We start from the raw sequence: 21,606 nt of genomic DNA, 5'->3' as shown, positions 1-21,606 counted from the left end.
GAGTATCAAGTCTCATTAAAAACAAACAAACCCCAAAACAAGCAATTTGAACAATTAAACTTTATACTAATGAAATCTGTTTACTTTCTGTCTAGTAAACAAACACAAGCCATGGATTGAAACGTCTTATCATGGAGTTATTACTGAAAATAATGACACAGTCATATTGGATCCTCCACTGGTTGCTTTGGATAAAGATGCCCCCATTCCATATGCAGGTAGGAAATTACGTTTGCTGAATATCTTTAGCAACTTTACGGTAAGCGGATCCAGTGACTTAAATAATATTTGTATACAATATACTGATCATATGGTATCAAAGTGCTATATTTCAATGTTGTTTTCCCCCAAACTAACTTGAAACCTGGATCCATAGACCTTGAAATGATGTTTCTGAATTGTTGTGCATTCATTATGAAGGCAAAATAGGCTATAAGCAATATAATTGGGCAAGATTTTCTTTGGTTGTTGTGATTGTTTAAAAAGTATTTGACGTAACATAAATTGAGAGTTTGCTTCATATAAATGGTCACTTATGATTGCCTAGAAGCAGTTTATATATTGGTAATGAGTTGCTGAACTAAGTAATATTTTACAGTATCATGTGTAATGGTGTTTTAAAATGTTTTAATTGTTAGAACCAAGACAGGAAATGTCACAGAATTCCTGGTAAGATGGTTTATGGAGGACATCTGTCAGCAGAAGGTTTTTTATATATAAAAATAATTTTAATCAATTCCCCATACAGTTAGCCACATTGTGAACTTTTTTATCAAAAAATAACTGCATCATTTTCTGATAAAATGACGCAGGTGTGAGGCAGCTTTTCTGCTTACTCTCTTGTTGCATTAAAAGGTGTTTTGGAAGTATGGGATAAAAAGTACTCTCTGAAACAGAGTTCAAGAAATGATACATTTATTTAAAGTACAAGCATTGAATATGAGATTGTATGCAGTTTTCCAGGGATATTTATGTGGTGTATCAAGGTTGTCTTTTGTAGAGGGGTTGAGGATCTCTGTCCCTTTCAACTATATGATTTTTTTCAAGATGATATTCTTATAGCAGTTTACTACAGTTGTGTTATAATGATTAGTTGATTGCCCAGTTTATTGTATTGTAGTAAACATGCTATACAGCTTTGAAGAAGCTATCTCAGAATATAGATTGCAAGGTTCATTTCCCCTCTAGTTCACAAATTCTGTCATAAACTGATCTGTTCCTACAGATGGAGGTTTACATTTGAAATAGCCTTTTGTATTTGAAGGTGAAGAGGGATATAACATATGCCCTTAAAACTGTATACAATGAATCGATGGTCAACCCATTTCTGCTACACTTATATGTGTATATTTATACCAAAGTTGATGGTCTGGTAAATACATTTTCCTGGGCCTTGTATAGAAGATATTAATAATTTTAAACACCATTATCCTTGTCTTTTTTTCCTTCCATTGTTTTTCTTCTCTTTTCATTGTGGTGGTGAGATTCTTTAATAATTTCATTGCACATTTAATAAATCACTGCACATTTTTGTTCATAGAATCATAGAATAGTAGAGTTGGAAGGGGCCTATAAGGCCATTGAGTCCAACCCCCTGCACAATGCAGGAATCCATCTTAAAGCATCCCTGACAGATGGTTGTCTTGCTGCTCTTGTGAGCGTTCTTTTTTTGGAGTGGTGGTGTTTTCAATTAATTGATGATGCCACTTAACATAAATTGCTATATCTCGGAACTGTTCTGAACTTTTCATCCGAATTATTGATTCTCTGCTAGATATAATAATGTAGTATTAGAGGAAAAATATAAGTATCTCTCTAATATAAACAAATGAAGCGTATCTATTTTTCTATTGATTTTTGTCACAGCCATTTTTTATATGACTACATAATATTTGTATTATGGGCTGTATCTTTAATAAATGATTTACAACTTTTCCATAGATTTGAATTATAGGATTTTTATATGCATATGGTTGTAATGAAATCCTTATTAATCTGTTTATTTTATTTTTTATTTTAATATACAGTTTTTCCATTATATTCCAATTTCATAGCAGTATACAATAACCAATACTATCAATATCATATTAACATAAGAAGTGGGAGCAAATGAAAGCACTGACACAACACAGAACCATTATATAGGTTAATAACCCTGGCTCTTAACCTGTCAACTAGCAACTGGTGAAGTAGTAACCAGGTGTGCTTCCTTAGGGACGCCATTCCAAACTAGGTCAACACCACTAAAGAAACTTTCTCCTTTGCAGTTACATTGCACAATTCAAATAAGGAAGCAATATGGCACAAGGATCTCAGCAGAAGTTCTTAAATTGTGGACAGGATGGTATGGGAAGAAGTGTTCCTTGAAATACCCAGGCCCAAGCTGTTTGGGGCTTTAAAGCTAAGTACCAGCACCTTGAACTGGGAAGCTGTACATGTTTTCTTTTTACGGAATGAAATGAATACACCTTGCTGTACTAATTAAAATCCTAGCAGCTACGTTTTCAGGAATTGAAGCCTCTGTGATCTCCAAGGTTAGCCCCACATATAAAACATTGCAGTAATCCAACTAGGATGTTACTGGAGTATGGATCACCATGGCCAAACTACCTCTGTTGAGGAATTGCTGCTGCTGGAGAACCAGGTGAGGCTGATCAAGGGAACTCTGTGCCACTAAGACCTGAACCTTCAGTGACAATATTTTCTGAAGTATATTGCTAGAAGTATTAAGACAAACAATGGAAACTTATTTAACTATACAAGAAACACGAAATTAGCCAGAGTGGCTGTTGTATTACCAAATGACAAAGGAGTGAAATGCCTACTGAAGGAGAAGAGGGGGATTGCAGAGAAACGGAGTGGCTCAGTTCAGATGACACATTAGTCTATGTGGACTATTTAATCAATGGTTGATTAAATAGTTCACCATTGACTAACATGTCAGGCAAAAACCACTCCACAGTTGGTTATTTCCAAAAAATAACCAAAGGAGATAACCAATGGTTTGCAGAGTTGTTTTTCTGCACAACTATTGGTTATCATGTTGTGTGGTGGGTTCTGTTGATTATTTCCCCTGCCAACAGAGCCATTAGGCAAGAGTGGCAAAAACACTGGCTGCTGTAGCACAGCAGGGCTCCATTGGCAGGGGAAGTAATCCTGTGCCAGCAAGCACTTGTGGAGCCCTGATCGTTCTGTCCCTGGGTGGGGCAGTGTGATCTTCAGCTCCCCTCGTGCTTCCTGGCATGGACACATGCCATCCCTGGGTGGGATGCCACCAGTCGCAGTGCCCCATGTTTTCCCAGGGATGTGCACGTCCCTTGCCATCCCCACCCACCCTGATACAATGGAGCCCCTTCCATCCCCTCAAGCCAAATCTCAAATGGATCACAGTGTGTGTGTGTGGGGGGGATGAAGGATGCTTCCAGTGGCTGGATGTGACAGGTCCAACCACAGGAGAAGCCCATCCACCGATATCAGGATAGGGGGCACACAAGGGTCCGAGCTATTGCTGTGATGAGCATCACGGATTCTTCCATATCACATCACATCCCCATTCAAGAGAATAGAAGGGAATCCTTTGCTGAGGCAGATGGTTACTTACGTGTCTGATTCTCCTGCATCCCTCCTGCCTTAGCAAAGGATTGCCCTTCTGTTCTCATGAATGGGGATGCAACGCAAAAGAATCTGCTGCTCATCACAGCAGCAGCTTGGATCCTTATGCACCCCTCCATCGCCAACATTTCCGTAGCAACACAGCAGTGGGTGGTATTGTTGCAGCCACCCCCAACCCTGTTGCCATAGCCCCAACAGATTAAGAAGCATCCACAAAGTGCGAACTGGCTCTTGTGGGGTATGCAGCCCTGTCCATAACAGGTTTAAAACCAATTCTCCCCAATTGAGAACCATTTATCCTTAGTGCCTGCATCTTGTCAGCTTCACAGTCTCACCTGACTCAGATAACAAATGGGTCAAACTGATGACACTTCATCCCAAATCCTTGGATGATCTCTGCCAGTGGTTTCATATAGATACTAAAAAGCATTGGGGATAAGATGGAGCCCTGTAGGACCACATAACACAATTGCCATGGGTTTGTGCCCCAATGCGATTTTCAGTAAATAGCCCTGCAGGTAGAAGTGGACCCAACATATTACCATGACCACTACACTCAATCCACTGAGCTGATCCATCAAGATACTTTGGTTGGTAGTGTCTAGTGCTGCTGAGTAGTCAAGGAGAATCAGGAGGGTTACAGTCCCCTCCCTCTACTGATGGAGATCATCCAACAGGGTGACAAAGGCTGTCTCTGTACCAAAACTAGACCTGATCCTGGACTAAAATGGATCCAAGTAGTCTGCTTCATCCAAGAATGTCTGGGATTGTCCATTGAACCACCACAGCCCTCTCTAGTACTTTGCCAAAAAAGGGAGTGATTGCACAGTTGCCTCATTCAAGACAGTCAGGACCGCTCTCCTTTGAATTAGAATTTAATTTTAAAAAATAATTAAATGTTTAACTGGTTTTCATAGGGTGCTCTGTTGTTTGCATTGCTTCAAGGAGCAAGGTGACTGATAGAAATCAGGGCTCTTACTTGAATTCTACAATACCTACTATTCATGAACTTGTCAGCATATAAAATACTATCAAATAAAGCGCAAAGAGTCTAAGTAATGCCAATGCTCAAAGATTAGAAGCATTTTCATGGACTTAAAAAAGAAGAGAATTCCAGCATAGTAGCTGTCAGCCTGTAGTAGCAAAAAGACACTTTAAAAGTCACTGTTGCAATAGACATTAATTGGCTTACTTCATGAGATAAAATTGTGGGATTGCCGCCAACGTTAGTAACTCTGCTAAAGTGGGTTAAATTAAAGCCTTCTCCAGTTAATATAATCCAGGTGCTTGAGGGATTTCTAATGAACCTACAGATTCACTGTAGGGAGGTAAAACATTTAGATGGTTTTAAAGGCTTAAAATCTTGAATTGGATGCATTAAGATCTCGGAGATATTGAAGTTGTGATAATCTATGTTCCTTCTGAAGACTGTGTCCTTTTTCAAGGACACAGACTGTAGAAAATCATATGGCACAGTATAATTAGATTATTATAATATCCCTTCCATGTTGGAAAAATAATCATCACAATAAGTATGTAACAATTAACCTAAATTTGTACTGAGGATGATGATTTCATTATTTCCCATGAAAAAGGCTTTGTTCACAATATGTTGTCTTAGGTCTGCTCCCAAAAATTCAAAGCCCTCAATGATAATATGCCTAGTTCACAAAGTTGTTCTGGAAACCAGGGCTGATTTTCAGCTGATTGATCAAGAAAGATTCCTGCAGGTAATTGGCAGCGTATTATGTTCTTTAGATACCATCCTCCATTTATTGATAGTTGTCCTGAGTAGATTTTTTTGGTTTCCATTTTCTATCATCCTTCATGTTGGCTGTGAACTGAATATTTGATGTTCTTTAATGCTAAAATCTAATAAATTGGTTTTGGTCTCTGGAGAGTTCAGTAGTAAATGCTTCTAAACAGAATCTTTAAGAGTAAAAACATTTAACACAAATTTAAACAAACAAAAAGAGCAACAGTTGATTAAGGAACAATTAATACAAGAAGGTGACCTTATAAAGAGGCAGAACAGGCCACGAGTCTAGTCCAGCTTATACATTAGAGTCAACATAATTAGTTTGTGAAGGCTTCTGGTTCTTTCTTGGTACAGCTATCCATAATCTTTTAATTTGGGTCATTGGGGAATCAGTGTGTTATTTGTATCTTGTTTATTTGTTTTATGTTACACTTGCAGTCTGCTTTCCTTTAGTTAAAGCTAAAGTAGCGTACAATTATCTGTTGAAAACAACAATAAAATTGATATCTAATATAGACAATGGCCACTGAAATAAAGAATTGAAGGAGTAAATGCTAACAGTGCTCTGGCTGTGCCTCTCCAGCAATGCTGTGCTGGGGACATCATTCTCAAATGGCTGCCAAGATTGCGAAAGACTGCTCAAGGCAGTGCTGATGTCCTACTGCAGTGCCTTGATGATTCACTTTCCATAGAACTGCAGGGGCCAATGTTGAGTGCCCTCTAGTCCCCAACCCCACATTTTTCTGAAACATAAAAATGAATCCAGAGTTTTATTATTATTATTTTGAGAGAGTGTTTCTCATAAGGATTCTGTTTTAATAGCTATTAGGAATAAAATCAACATTTAATATGGTCCTTCAGACTATTTGGGCTTTAACACAAATTTGATGTAAAACATCTCTCATGTTCAAACTAAATGTTCTGTCTTAGCATGCATGGTGGAGTGTGCATGGTGTATGCACAGCCCTGATTTGGATCAGGACCATGGTGCTCCAGAATGGGGGTTTCAATCTCTCGTCCTCATCTCTGTTTTTTTTTTAATGAAATTCTATCCCCTCCATGGAGGGGTATTAAAATAAAGGGGGAATGCTCCATTGATTCAATTGGAGTCAGTTCTAGATAGAACATTTGGTTTGGCCTGTTAAGATTGCTACTAAGATTCAAAGCTGTATATAGCATAATCAAGTCAGAATTGACTTGTGTTCTGTTGATACTCTTTAACAAAAGACATATGTTTTAACTTTCTGTAAATTAACATTGCACTAGTTATTTGTTTGGATATTCTCAAGCACTCTCTTTTGCTCCAGTCTTAAATGTAACGATCAGGTTACACTGCTCAGGTAGCTGTGTTAGCTTTTCCTTTGTCTTGGAGGCAGTTTCAAAAACTCATATTCTCAGCCACCAGTACAATTGCAAAGTCATATGGAGGTGAATTCACCTAATTAGATAGGGAACTATAGGATAATGAGTGGAGAGACTACTTATGGCTATTAGTGTACCTGCAAATCATCCAAATGCCCTGTCCTGTTCACCTACCATATATTTTGGTCAACAAACTTCATTTTATCTCTAATTCATGGCCCAGTTTCATTGGGTGATGAAAATGTCCTTCATAGGCAGCAGGGGGCACGGGGACTGGCATTAAGCTCTGAGGCATGCACACACAGCATCACACACAGCATATGTGTGTCAACTGTATCTCCACATTAAGGAAGAACATTAAGTAAACCACTTCCTTGTTTCTTGGTTCCAGTTTGCAGAGTCCACACAAACACATTCCTCTAGCATCATTGTCAATCATGTCCAGTAAGACAAAATGTTTGTCTATGTAGTAAAGAGCTGAAAGAATACAAAGCCATACTATATGGAAAGGCTGTAAGAAGATTTGAGAAAAACCCACCATTTTAATCTTGCAAAACTGCATGGAACCCTGTATGAAGAGGCCCACCACAAATTATGAGTATCCATTTTAAGGTCAATTGGTTCCCTTTTATGTGGCTGTGGAGACTTAAATGAAGGTCTTTAAAATGTCTGTGCTCATTGAAATTCAGTGAGAAGTGCAGTTGGGACAGCTGAGATCAAATAAACTGTTTTAGTTAACTCTTCTTGGCAAAATGACTAGAATGAGTTGAGTGAACACTTTGGCACCAGTTCAGAGCCAGATTTTATTATCTTGTATAGCTATTCTGTGCTGACTGTAATCACATGACAGTAATCAAAGGCCAGATGTCCCTGGTGAACCTTGACAACATATATAAACTAATTACTTTTTTATGTGCCATTAACTCAGTTAGTTTGGAGGAAAGTGTATAAAAGTGTTGTAGAATATAAATATCGGTGCTTTTAAATACAACAACAAATAGGAAGCCAACTATTCACTCAGGGTGACACTTTTATTTTTGACAGGATTTTAATTGTTTACCTCTAGCATGTGTAAAAATAAAAAAACACACCAAACAATCTATACTAACAATTTATTGCTAGCACAAAAAGAACTTGTTATTGTTGGTTTTTTTGGACACATTTAAGATTATAGCCCTAAATTTAGTGCTCCTTTATTCTCTTAAATGTCATATTTAGTAGTACATGATTTCTCTTTCTTTTTCTAATGGAAGGAAATGGCAGCCTTGTTCCAATTCTCTGCTGCTGCTTTAAATAACATGGGGGGGGGTATTTGACATTGGGTAGTGGAGAGTCCACAAGCTTTAAAATGCTCAATGAAAATTGAAAGGCCAGAAAGTAAATTAATAAATTAATACTTCAGAAAACCAAGTTTTACAAAATGGCAGGCTTGTGATTATGAATAAAGAGCATCATCAATGTTCCTGCATGTAAATGGTATAGTGAGCAAGTACATCACATATAATTATCATAATCAATGTCTCTTGTTCAAATTAACTGAAATAGAGCATTAAGATGTGTGTGTGTGTGTATGTGTGTAAGTTGTGTCACTTGTCAGGGGTGATGTTGCAAGCATTATGTAGTAGGTATCTATGATATGTAATCAAAAACCATGCAGCGGATATGTGGACAGAAGGGCCTGTGGACAAAGAATGAGTTATTGTCATAATTCCAATTCCATGCGTTTGTGATACATTTCGGTAAGATTTCCATTCTGCCCTATGTAATTAGGTTATTTTAGGTTTTCTCTTATTTTCTTCACTGTCTATATGGAATTGGAATTTTGCTAAATTTTGATCGTACTTGATGTGGATCTCACATGCTTGACACATGCTGCCCCAATCAAGACTTCGGTTACCGTGGATTTGTGAATTCCAACAGAAAAATCCAGTAGAGTGGATTTCTCACACAGCCCTAATATGGACAATCCACAGCTGTGCACATATTTTTCAATGAACACAAGCACAGTTTTAGTGCAATACCAACCAATTTGTGGTAAAACTTCATTAAATAAGAGGATTCCATTAGAACCTAAACACCAGAAAACAAACATACAAAACCTATCAAGTTGTTCTTCTGTTCCCTTATGTACCTAAATATACAAAAAAAAAATTTTTTTAAATGGACTGGGAATACAATTTATTTGTAACACAGTGATTTTAAACCTGCAACACAATGTTTTAATTGTTTTGAAAAACACACACAAAATGGCGGGCACGACGTCCTGTTCCTCCTAGGACGTCATGCGCCGCATGTAGACAGAGGGGAGATCTTGCGATAACCACATCATGAGATCTTCACCCCTCCATCATGCTAGACCAGGTAGTTCTAGCCATGTGTGTGTGTGTGTTCATATGTTTTGGAACAGAAGAGTTCTCTCTTAGGGATGAATGAAAGTGATAATCATTAAAAAATTCTGTTTAGAGCAACATGAAGCAGAGAGGTAGCAAACAAAATATCAAAAATCATTAGTAAGTATCTGTGTAAGGTATGCTCTGTTTTAATAAATTCACAACTGGCTGTTCTGTAAAAACCCTGTCTTTTAAAAACAGGCCTTCTGTTAAGTGATTGATTTTATTAGTGACACTGATAAATGTAATGTGTAAGATTTTAGTTGCGTTATGGTATGGTAGACTTGGAGATCATCCAGGTATTTTAATGAAGAGATGTTAAGAGCCCAGAAAATAAAAATGAATATTTCATTTAATATTGTGTTTGCAGTATAAAAATCAAATAACGTATAATGTTGTGATTGGCTGAGAAGGATAGGAAAGATGGGAATAAACTAATACCATATTCATACCCATTCAGTTGATGGCCTGGGAATTTAAAATCACAATAAAAGGAAGTTCAAATAGAATGTATACATCAGATTAGGAAAGGCACAAAAAAATCCAAGAGTATTCTGGCATGGGTAATGAGTAGTATCAGGAAGATATAAAAGTTAAGAAGCCTTTCTAAGCAGAGGCCTTCCTTAGACAAAGAATATATGAAAGAACACGAATTCTGGCAAAGTGTAAGTCAATAATAAGGAAGCAAAAACAATATTTTCTAAAGTACAGTATATTGCTAGAAGTGTTGAGACAAACAATGGAAACTTATTTAACTATACCAGAAACACAAAATTAGCCAGAGTGGCTGCTGTACTACAACATCACAAAGGAGTGAAAGGCTTACTAAAGGAGAAGAGGGGGATTGCAGAGAAACTGAGTGGCTCAGTTCAGATGACTTGTTAGTCAACAGTGGAGTATTTAATCAATGGTTTTTTAAATAGTCCACCATTGACTAATGTCATCTGTCAGGCAAAAACCACGCCACAGTTGGTTATTTCCAAAAAATAACCAATGGAGATAACCAACAGTTTGCAGAGTTGTTTTTCTCATGTGGTGGGCTCCATTGATTATTTCCCCTTCCGACAAAGGCAAGAGTAGCAGAAACCCCAGCTGCTCTAACCCAGTGGGGCTCCATCAGCAGGGGAAGTAATCCCATGCTGGCAAGTGCTTTTGGAGCCCAATCGTGCCGTCCCTATGTGGGGTGATATGATCCACGGCTCCCCACATGCTTTGTTGCACAGGCACATGCTGTCCCTGGTTGGGCCGCCACCAATCGCAGCACTCCATGTTGCTTGATGCTGATGCGTCCTTCGCTGGAGGCTGGATCGCGTGCCCTGACACACGAGATCAGGGCCAGGCATAGAGCGATGCGAGCAGCTGTTGGCACGCAGTTTGGGCTCAGTCACTTGGCCTTCATCCAGTGGGGTGGCAGGTGAGGCATGCAATGGTGGTGTCTCTTCCATAAGCAGTCCAGCTGGTTAGTTTTACCCCACCACAGGTGTGGTGCCCATTTGGGGGGGGCTATGATGGGGTTCTTGGAGTGGAAGTTCCCAACTTTACAGGTTAGGGCAGACCTGTAGGAGATCTGGATGGCCAGGTATTGTACTGAGTGATCAAACTGTCTCCCTCAGTGCTATAAGGCTGAAGGTGGGGAAGCCCATAGCTTTAAAAGGGCAATGACAAAAGTCAATAGGTAAATTTGTATGTCTCTAAGGATTGGAAGGGATGTGTGATCCGCCGTTCAAAAATTCCACCAGAGGGGAACCTTATAGGGCTGGGGTTCACCTGTCCAATGCAGGCAATGATATTTTCCTGCAGGATCTGCATCTGGGCCTGCAGGATTTCCTGGGGTTGATGGGTAGGGAGTAGGGCTGTGCATGCCCTCCCCAAACTGGTTCAGATCCCGATCCAGACTTTCCGGATTGGGCCCGAACCGGTTCAGGTCGATCCAGACCTCCTCCGCTCCGGAACTGGATCCAGAACGAGATCTGGAGGTCCGGATCGATATTCGGCCCCCATTTTGCCCTCCTCTCCCCACTTACCTGCCTCCCCAGTGGGCAGGTAAGGGGGGACAAAATGGGGGCCGAATAAGCCCCCTAGCTCCGCCATCTGTCACCGCCATGATCTGTGCGGTGGTTTCGACTGCCACCCATGCCTAAGGTCAGAAATAGGCTGCATGGACCGTGGTGGCAGCGGATGGCAGAACCAGGTAAGCCCGCCTCCCCCTCCCCCTTACCTGGCTCTGCCACCGTTGCCTCACGGACCGCAGCGGTGGTGGACGGGGGAGTCAGGTAAGCTCCCCTCACTACTTACATGGCTCCAAAGCTTTGGAACAGTCCGAATCACTTCAGACCATTCTGAACCACTTCAGCTCGATCTGGACCTCCCACGATCCGCTCCGGAACCAGGCTTAGGAGGTCCGGATTGGCCCGCTCTTCTTCGGATTCAGGGATCTGTAATGGAGCAGAGCACATCCCTAGTAGGGAGCAGATGTAGAGGCTTGGCACCACCCTGTGGCGGGGTGTGCGGGAATTTGCATTATTTTTACAATAGGGACAGTCAGCACTCTGGCACCTTTTGGTGATTGGCATATCTGGAGGTCCTGCTCCTTGGGGGTTGTGCAGCTCTCGTGTCAAGATATGGTTTGCCTTTGGGGACCCTCCTGTCTCATCTAATTAGAGCTGTGTAGCACTGAGTGGGGATAATGCAGGCTGGTCTCCCAACACTTTCAAAGTGTCCCATAAGAGAGGGATGGGATTACCCGACTCCTGGCTTTGGAGAGTGGCTCGCCAATAATGGCAAGCTAGGTGCCTGAAGAAAGGATCAAATTGATTCCTGCACTTTCACATGCAGATCCAGGGAGGGGTGAAGTTCTTTGTTTAAATAAAGAGGCTCCAGTTCACCCCAATCCTTCTCCTTCTTCCTTCTCTACTCGCAATTGGTCCCAATACTGATCTCTGTGGAACCCCACTACTTCTTTCCATCGAGAGAATTTACCATTTATTCCTACTCTCTGCTTTCTGTTCTTTAACCACTTACTGATCCATAAGAGGATCTCTCCTCTTATTCCATGACTGCTAAGTTTATTTAGGAGTCTTTGGTGAGGGACTTCATCAAAAACCTTTTGGAAGTCATTACTACCGGATCAGGACTTACCATTGTGGAAGCCATATTGATTCTTCTTCAGCAGCACTTCATAGAACTACACCAAACAAACCCAACATAAATCAGTATTCAATTAATATTATGGAATGACTTAAATTCAATATAACTGGGATAGTTTGCAATGGACTTCATCTTGAAATGCCATGAAAATAACCCTTGTCTGCTGCACCTGCTCAATTTCCTTTGGTTCAGTGATCATTGTTATAAAGTGGTGAATCAGTCGCTATAATTAGGCCTTCTAGAAGAAGACATTTACAGAGAATGCTCCCCCCACCCCAATACAAACATATCTGATTACAATCTGATACTGCTTGATCAAGCTTGAGACTTCATCAGTATATTTGACCTCTTGCTTCTTCTGGAAGAGAGCACATTATAAAGATCTTTGACTCTTTAGGGGAACATAATTTGTTACCTTAATGCAGTGCAAGACATTACAATCTCCCCATCCCTTCAACACACCTGAGACCCTTTTGTTTTTTTCTAAATGTTAAAGGTTATTTATGCAATAATTTAATATCAGTCTTCATTCTAGTAACATTGGCAAGGAACATGTATTCTTATATTTCACTGTGCTGATGAATCTTGATACTTCAGTCTGTTCTACAGAGAGACCTGTCTGATAACTTGCAATTACAAGTACCCTTTCTGAGCTAAATTTGTTTTTAATTTTCATAAATTTTATAATTATGCAATATATGGAGTATACTCAATATACTAAATCCAAAATTTTGGAAAATTGTCTGTTCAGCAGCCATATAACTCTGTGCTTTTGGTAAACAGGAGAAGTGAGAGGAGTATAAGACTGAAAGGAATTGCTTCCATTTTCAATTAACCACACCTTGTAGTTTTGTCTGAACTGGGAATTGTGGGTAGTTTTAAATGTGGTTTATTTGAACAAGCTGGAATCATTAATGTTGGTTTGAATTTGGCTTTTTCGGACAAACTGCAATTTAAGTTATTTTAACTGGGTTTTTTCTATCATGGATTTATTTATTTTATATGGATTTGGATTTTATTTGTGTGGACAACTAATCTTAGAAATAAATAAATAATCAAAATTTGTCCTGAGTTAGCTATAACAAACTGCTGTTAGTTAAAAAATTGTCCTGAGTTAGCTATAACAACAAACTGCTGTTAGTTAAAAATGGAAGCAAATGCTAAAAGTGAACAAACCCAGGGATCTTTCACGTTTATTTATTTATTACATTTATTTATTTATTTATTTATTACATGTTCTTCCAAGGAGCTCAAGTCAGCATTGTAATGGGCTGGGCCCATGGTCCCTTTAATAAAACATCTTTGCTTTGTCCTGGGGAGGAGATGGGTTTCTTTGTGTCCAAAAAGGGAGTAGCAAGTTAAAATGCCAAGGCCACATTTTCACAAGAAGTGCCTGGCATCTGATAACGCCTCCTCGGGCTGGTACTGGGATAGGGTAACAAGTTGCAGCTGTCCAATGTCTGGGAGCATTCCCCCCTCCCTTCGGGTGAGGTGTGGGTTGCTAAGGGGTTTCAATTGGTCAGAGTGGGTCTGGTGATCAAAGGGGTCCCAGAAAGAGATAAAAGCTTGGGCACCCAAGGGTCTGGTCTCTTCCCTGTGGGTGTTGGAGTCTGGTGCGTGCGTGTGTGAGCAACGAGCATCCAGGCCGGGCCAGCTGGATGGCAGAGCTCCATGTGGCACCGAGGGAAGGAGTTTAGTTTGAGTGGCTATTGAGCTGAGTCGAAGTGAGCAACAGAGGTTGAGTTGCAGTATTAAGTGTTTGTTATGTTTTAGAATAGGTTTGGGTACAAGTGGGCAAGGGACCTTGCCGGATTTATGGCTGGTGGGTGGTTAGCGGGGAGTGAATGCGAATCCAATTGGTTTGAGTGTGTAAAGGGGAAGGGGGAGGTATTAGTCCCTGCTGTCTAGAGTGTGTCCTTCCTTTGTCCGTGTTTCCCCCCCAAACCTCTTACGTGTCACCTTAATGTTTAGACCTATAAGGAAGTGTGTTTGTGTGAAGAATAAAAGTGTTTGGTCCCTATCTCCTGTGTGGTGTCGTTCCTTGAGAACCTAGACTCCCAAAGGGTTAAAAGCGGCAGTGAAGGGGCGTGTGTCTGGGCTGGCTGAGCCAGACCCCCCTTTTCCAGCCGGGGAATCACTGAGTCAAGCCTGGTGGTTCCATCACAAGCATATGTGATCCTCCTCTCTGTTTTGTCCTCACAGCAACCCTGTGAGGTTAGGTAGAGAGTCAGTGACTGGTTCAAAGTTACCCAGTGAATTTAATGTTCAAGTGGGGACTTGAACCCTGTGAGTCCTAGTCAAATAGTCTAACTACTGTACCATGCTGGGTCTCTAAAGCCATCGTTTAGAGTTAGGTCCAAATGCAGGACGTGAGTTTTTAAGAGGTCATCTTGTCAAAATGGTTAGATATACTGTAGAAAACCTGTTCAGCTGATCCCACAGAAAAGAATGTGCCATGCTTCATTCCTTCAAAGTGCACTTTTTTGTTGCTATATGCACCAAATGTAGACCCACTATTAGAGCATATGTTCCAAATATATCTATTGATAATAGCATATCAGGTCTCTTGAATTTGTACCATATATTGGATATTATACTGTATTCAGAAAATCTGAAGGTGTATAACTCATTATATTGATATGGAAGACTGAAAATGTATAGTTGAGTATAATGTAACTTTTTAAAAGTGTGTTCTAAGTAGAATAGAATAGAATAGAATAGAATAGAATAGAATAGAATTAAGGTTTTTCAAATACAGTGACATGCTACCATCAGGCCATATTACTCATTGTTGTGATATAAAGCAAGTGTCTATTTAATGTGACAGATGTTAGAACATATAAGAGTGGTTGAAGAAAATGACTACAACTTAGTGGAGGGTTTGCTTGTTATAACATTCTGGATCTTGGTTTTCTGAAATCTCTGGGAATAATTACCCACTTTGAAATGAAAGGGAATTTCAGAAAAGTAAAGCCAAACTACTTTTTGTTATATAAAAAACCAAAAGAAAATGATTTAGCAGTCACATAGTTTGTGTGCAACATCTAATCTGCTCATATGGCAGGCTGAAAGAGAAAATCAAAAGTGTTAAATATGGTGTTTTGCCCTGACATGCATTTTTTCCATTAAAAAAGTAGAATCCACTGTGTTTAATATTAAGATAATAAAATGCCAGCAACTTTTTTTTAAAATTGTATTTATTCTGTTCTGTCTTTCAAGATAAGAAATGACCCCAGGTTCCACTACTGCTGGGTTTTTGCTCTTATTAAATATACATGACTGTGCTACATGGAAACAAAACTCCTCAAAGTGCTACTTCAGAGTGTCCTTAGTTAAAGGTTTGTCAAATGAATAGTGTCAAATAATTTTGGGTCAGCAAAGATAGCTTTGCTACTGAACTGACTCAAATGTCAGGTTTTAAAAGAGACAATGCAGTTTGTAAGAGTCTCTCTCTGCCCCTCTTTCCACGCACATTCACACCTTTGTGTATTTCATATGTAATTGTTAGAACACTCCAGTTACAGGAACAAATTAAATTACGTCTTATTTTTTGATCTACCATATGGTATTAGTAATTTGTCTAATGCCTTCCCTATATATAAAGAACAGGCAGGGGTTCAGATGAGCAATTTGTGATGCCAGTATGTTACTGTTCTTCATAAAGTTGGCATAACTATAAGGTATATTCCTTGATAAAGCCTGAATATGGTTTGGGGGAGCTATGAAATGTTATAATACATGCTGGGTTGTTACTGTTGTTGATAATGATGGTGGTGATGTTTTTGATCATCTGAACCATCTCCTCTGAATAAAATTGCTAGAAGATATGCTGGTGTGAATCTCTTGGCTTTGGCTATCTTACACCACCCATTTTCCAATAAATGAAATCATTGTATTTGTTTATTTTTTGTGTCCTGTCTTTCTATTGAATGGTGCCCATGGTGGCGAACAACTGCAAAAATTAAATACAAAATAAAAAGCAGAGCACATAGAATACCAACTCTTGATTTCAGAAAACCCAGGAGATTGGTAGAGCTGATGGTACATAACATTGGCAGGAAATATTTTGCTGCTTCTCCAGTCTGCACTCCTATCTTTGGAAAGGACTATATTAACCTTGACAAATGAGGAGCAGCTTCTCATGTTACATTTGTGGAGTGGGAGCATTTTCATTTCATTGCCTGGTCTATGGGGATGGAGAATTTCTAGATGCATTTCTAGATGAATTTCTAGAATTTCTATCTCCATTTCTAGATGCACCATCCAGCTGTTGCTCAGTTTGTAATATATGGGAGTCCTTAGACCTAATTGGAAGTCTGTTGAAGTACTGTTCACTCTAGACCCTGTTCAGCTCCTTGGTATTCCAATGACTATTTCATTTCCAATGGATATGAAATGGATGGATCAACAACTAGAGAAAAGGTAGGATGTATGTGACCAAACATAGGCTCCAGTCCCTATTAGCAACTATTCTGTGGCTGTGATGGCAGCAAAGATAGTTCACTTCACTGCCACTAATCTATACACTGTTAGCCTGTGGAACAGTTCTGCATGGTAAAGAGTCTGCATGGCACTGGCTGAGAGGAACAGCTGGTACTGCTAGGGATGTATGAGAATTTTGTTTCAATTCACAAAACGTTTGAAAGTGCTCCATTCACAATCCTGGATGTGAACATGAATGGGAGCGTATTTTCAATCCAAATGTTAACAAACATGCTTTCACATTTACAAAATGAAAAATGTGTAACTTTCTCAAAATGTGCAACTTCCTCAAAATATACAGATTTTAAATCACCATATTTTGGTTTATCAAGGAAATTTGTGCAAATTTTGAAATTCTTTATTTGATAGCTGTTAGTTTTATGCAGTTTTCCCATTTGTACAAAACAAATAGGGTTTGCAAATGTGAGCACAAATCAAGAAAAGATGAGCAGCAAACTGATATTCAGAAAATGTTGGAGAGCTAAACATTATTTGTTCACCATCCCTAATAGCTTAGCAATGTTCTGTGGCCAGTTTGCCTTATATTCTTGAAAGAAGGTGATGTCTATGCATCCCAGGCAGTAGTTAAGTCTCTTTTAAAAGAAGGTAATTTAGATTGGCCAACATGGATAATTATCGTCCAGTAGTCCAATTTACCATTTAATAAGATACTGAGAAAAGTGATGACATCTCAACTTCATACAGTTTTGGATCAATTTCAGTCCAATTTCTTGCCCAGTTATGGACAGAAACCACTTTAGTGCACTGGTGGATGAACTAAAATGGGGAGATAGGTAGAGTGCAGTTTATTTCCCATTGATGATCAGTGGGGAGTCATGAAGTTTCAGATTTCCCAAAACAAAATTTGAACCTGAGTCAAATTTGACAGCCCCTGCAGTGGTCTGAGCCAAATTAGAATGTTTTTTGAATTGCAGAATCAAGGCACAAATCAAATCTTGTGGTTAGCGAAATCCTCTAGACATGTTGATGAACCAGAGAGCCTGATGTGGCTGGTTGCTGGCCTGATTAATTTGGCACATCGGTGATATCAGTAAGGATGTAATGCTGAGGAAACTGGTAAAAAGGAAGTTGAAAGGGGGGATCAAGAGAATTGAATCCCTTCAAAATGCTTTGACGTTACTCAAAACCACAATAACAGAAGCTCAGCTAGAATTTATGCCAAAGCACCAAGTGCAAGAGATCACCAGCATTGTTAATGAGCAGTATTAAGGAAACTATTAGAGAAAACAGGGATTCCTTTAGTAAATGGAAGTAAAAAGGGCCTTGAAGGCCCCGGTTTGAGCCATGTGGGTGGGAAAGCATGCTTTCCATAGGCTCCAGAAAGCACATTTTCTTGCCTCTACTGCTCCAATTTGTGCCTTGTGAGAGATCGGCAGGTGCTCACAAGGTTTGGTTCGTGGCAGCAGTGGCAGGGCGAATGCTCATGGGGCAATTGCTTCCAGTGTTCGCTTACCCCTATCTGGTCACCTAAAATGGATATTGTAGAGTTGGAAAGTGTGCAGGACAGGGCAACTAAAATGATCAAGGGCCATCTTAATTCAAGCATCACAAGGGTAATAAAATTTTATGAGTGTATTAAATTCTGAATATGAGATGGAGGCTAATTATACTTGAATGTCTTATTGAAAAAGTCAGGATTAATTTTATTGATTTGAATTTTTAAATTTCATTTCAATGGAAAAACTTGATGAAATCTGTGTTAAGCAAGCAAAAGAACATATAAGCTACACATTTCAGGTAATATATTCAATTGGATAATAGAATAGATAGCTAAGTTTGTCTAGATACAGCATACAGTTCTGGAAGAAAAGCAGGAATTTATGCTGATTTTTGTTCAAAGGATTTACCAATAGATATGTAACTCAATGAAAGGAATTTTTCTTCCACTGTTTGCATATTTTCTGTATGTTCTGAAAATGTAGTTTAAATTTCACACTTTGAGGGAAGGGGAGTTAAATATACTTTTTAAAGGGGTTAAACGTTAATCAATCTTTTATCAAGCAATCCAAAATAGGCAGCTACTGTCAGTTGTGGGCAGTGAGCAAGAATATAAATTCGAGGCACAGAAATTAATATTTTAGTATTCTGCACTTAGGCCATTACATGTTGCTTTGTCAATGACAATGAAAACCCAGCTCAGAAGGACAAAACAGAGCAAGTGTGAGAGCTCCTTTTTGATTGGGTTCAAGAGAGAATGCTTTGGTAACGCTATTCTTCTCATCATCTTTCGAACCAAGCTAATATTTCACATATCCCATTAAACAAGTATGGTTATTCAGCTAAGCTCTTATTTATGCCAAAATTGTTTTGAAATACATTTCTCATATTTGGAGGTGGCAATCACCGTTATTTATGTATAGGCAGCCTTTCATGGTTACCCCTCTCAAGACAGCTTTGACATACTGCATTGTGAACATTGATGGCAACAAAACATTTTAAGTTGAGTGTTTTCATCTGTCGTATGTCCCCATCTATTTGCTATTTTTATATGATATCAAAGGATGTGTGATTTGTTTCACAATGGTTTGTCCCCCTCCAAGGTGAATTAGTCACAACCACAGTCTCTGAAGTATGTTTGATACATGATTGTTTTGTCCCTAGAAGAGACAAAACATGTAGGAAATTTCAAGCCTTTTACAACACTTTTCACACAAGGCACTTTAAAAAGAAATTGTCATTCTAGTGCAAACAGCAATATAACATTACTTCCTAAGTGTCCCTAGATAGGCCATCCAATGAGCCATTCTGCCACACCCAGCAAGGCCTGGATGTGGGGAAGCGTTTGGAAGCGGGGGAAGAAAGGAGATGTGCCTTGCCCCGATTGGTCAGAAGCAAGTGGTGTCACTGAGCTGGGAGGGTTATACATGTTGGCCTATAAATAGGTTCTTACCCATCCCAGTTTCCTCTTTGTTCTCACGGCTCCCTCCCTCCCTCCCTGTAGGCAGTGTGAGTTCTCTAGTTGCCATTCGGGGCCGAGTAGGAATTTTTTGCTCATGTTCTAAATTGTTCATGGGTTTTTTCCACCTACTCCACACTGTAAGACAGACTGGGAGTATAAATAGGTTGATTTGGCATTGCTTGTTAATTTGGTCACATTTGATGATAGGCAGGAAGGAACGGGCATCCAGAGGGATTTTCTAATGGTGAGCATTCACAGGCACTGTTGAGGTGACTAGTAATTCCTGAGGACTCCCAGTTTTGAGCCTCACAGTCTGGCTGGGAGATCAGGATTACCTCTGAGGCCAACCTTTCTCACCCACTCATAGCCTTGAGGCATGCATCAGGGCTGACACCGGAAGGTCTCCCTACCCCAAAAGGGGTGGCCAGTGGGAGGGCAAAATCTACAGTGCCAACCCACGGGCCATGAATGTCTCACCCTGCTCAGAAAGATTTGAACCTGGCCAGACTGGATGCTCCTTTAGGTTTCCCCTTTGCAGATTTTTAAATATTTTTGTGAACCGCCCAGAGAGCTTCAGCTATTGGGCAGTATAAAATTGTAATAAATAAATAAATTTGGCCCTGTTTAAACCCAAACTTCTGTGTGTCATCTCTTTATTTACTGACCTCCTTCTTGCAAACTTGTAAGAACATTGATAATTTATAAATATTTCTAGAATTTTTCTAAATTTTGTAGGGGATATACTACTTGATCCCAAGCTGGATTTTTTTTTTGAAATCTTTTACTGGGCAATTGTTAGTATGGGGTATTATTATTATTATTATTATTATTATTATTATTATTATTATTATTATTGCCTAAGGAACTCCCTACTACAATAAATCAGAGAACCACAAGCTGACCCTTTCCTGCTGCCACCAATTCTTTTAGGGTGCAATCCTATGCACCCTAAGAGAAAAAGGTCCTACAACTCCCTTCATTCCCCAGCTAGTGTGTTAGGAATTGTAGGATTTTTTTTTCTGTCTAAATAAGCATTGGATTGCACCTTCAATTACTATAACTACTAAAATTGCATCATTATTAGTGGTTACAACCACTTTCTACCAGCTTTATGTCAACATTATTTCCATATAGAACTGCAGCCTGTTTGAACTTCAGTCCTGTTATAGATCATCTGAGTACTAAAGTGGTAATATTAATAAAAATGACTAATCTTGTAATATATCAATGTAATTTGGAGACTTGATTCATTGGTACTCCAAAAACTGGTCTACGGTAATGCATTTATATGATAAATGCACATTGAAGGGGTAGAACATCATTCAGGAATTGGCCTACAGGTTTACAAATTGGCAGAAATATGTAGCACTCAGTAGTGTTTTTATTTATTACAAATACTTAAAAGCAGGGATGGATGAATCTGTCACTTTCAGTTTCTTATTTCTCCAATCATTGAGTGGTTGGCCACCGTATAAACAGAATGCTGTACTACATGGACCCTTGATCTGATCCAGCATGGCTCTTACGTTCTTATCCAATGTTAGTCCTACATAGAGTAGAGCCATTGAAACGAATGAGATTTAAGTCTCATTCATTTTAAACCGGTCTGCTCTATGTAGGACTAACGTTGGATTCCTTTTCTTCAGAACGTTGACAGTTTTTCCAATTTTATATTGGGTTCATCCTTAACATTGAGGGTTCTTTTTTTTAAAAAAAAAGATTTGCATGAAAATGACTTAGTTCAGAGAATATTCAGCCAAGATGAGCAAGGACATCATAATAAGGACTTCATAATAAGCTTTCGCAGTTGAGAACTCTCAGACAGGGCAGGCCCTACTATTAGGCAAAGTATAGTGGCTTCCTCAGGTAGGAGATGCTGGGGGCCAAGGATTTGGAGGACACAGTTGCAGTCCCTCTATTACAGACTGCTACCC

General features: G+C 39.4%; 1 protein-coding gene across 1 annotated transcript in view; it reads left to right on the top strand.

The window, feature by feature from the left end:
• Positions 1-21,606, top strand: part of CLSTN2 (calsyntenin 2) — a 491,073-nt gene that overhangs the window by 169,942 nt on the left and 299,525 nt on the right. Inside the window, exon 2 of the mRNA XM_063132243.1 lies at positions 96-218. Coding sequence (XP_062988313.1) covers positions 96-218 — 123 coding nt within the window. The remainder of the gene's footprint in view (positions 1-95; positions 219-21,606) is intronic.

The sequence above is a fragment of the Elgaria multicarinata genome, chromosome 8 (genome assembly GCF_023053635.1).
Source record: "Elgaria multicarinata webbii isolate HBS135686 ecotype San Diego chromosome 8, rElgMul1.1.pri, whole genome shotgun sequence".
Classification (NCBI taxonomy): domain Eukaryota; kingdom Metazoa; phylum Chordata; class Lepidosauria; order Squamata; family Anguidae; genus Elgaria; species Elgaria multicarinata.
The sequence above is the reverse complement of the archived record's forward strand: the minus strand, read 5'-3'. Positions and strand labels throughout refer to the sequence as shown.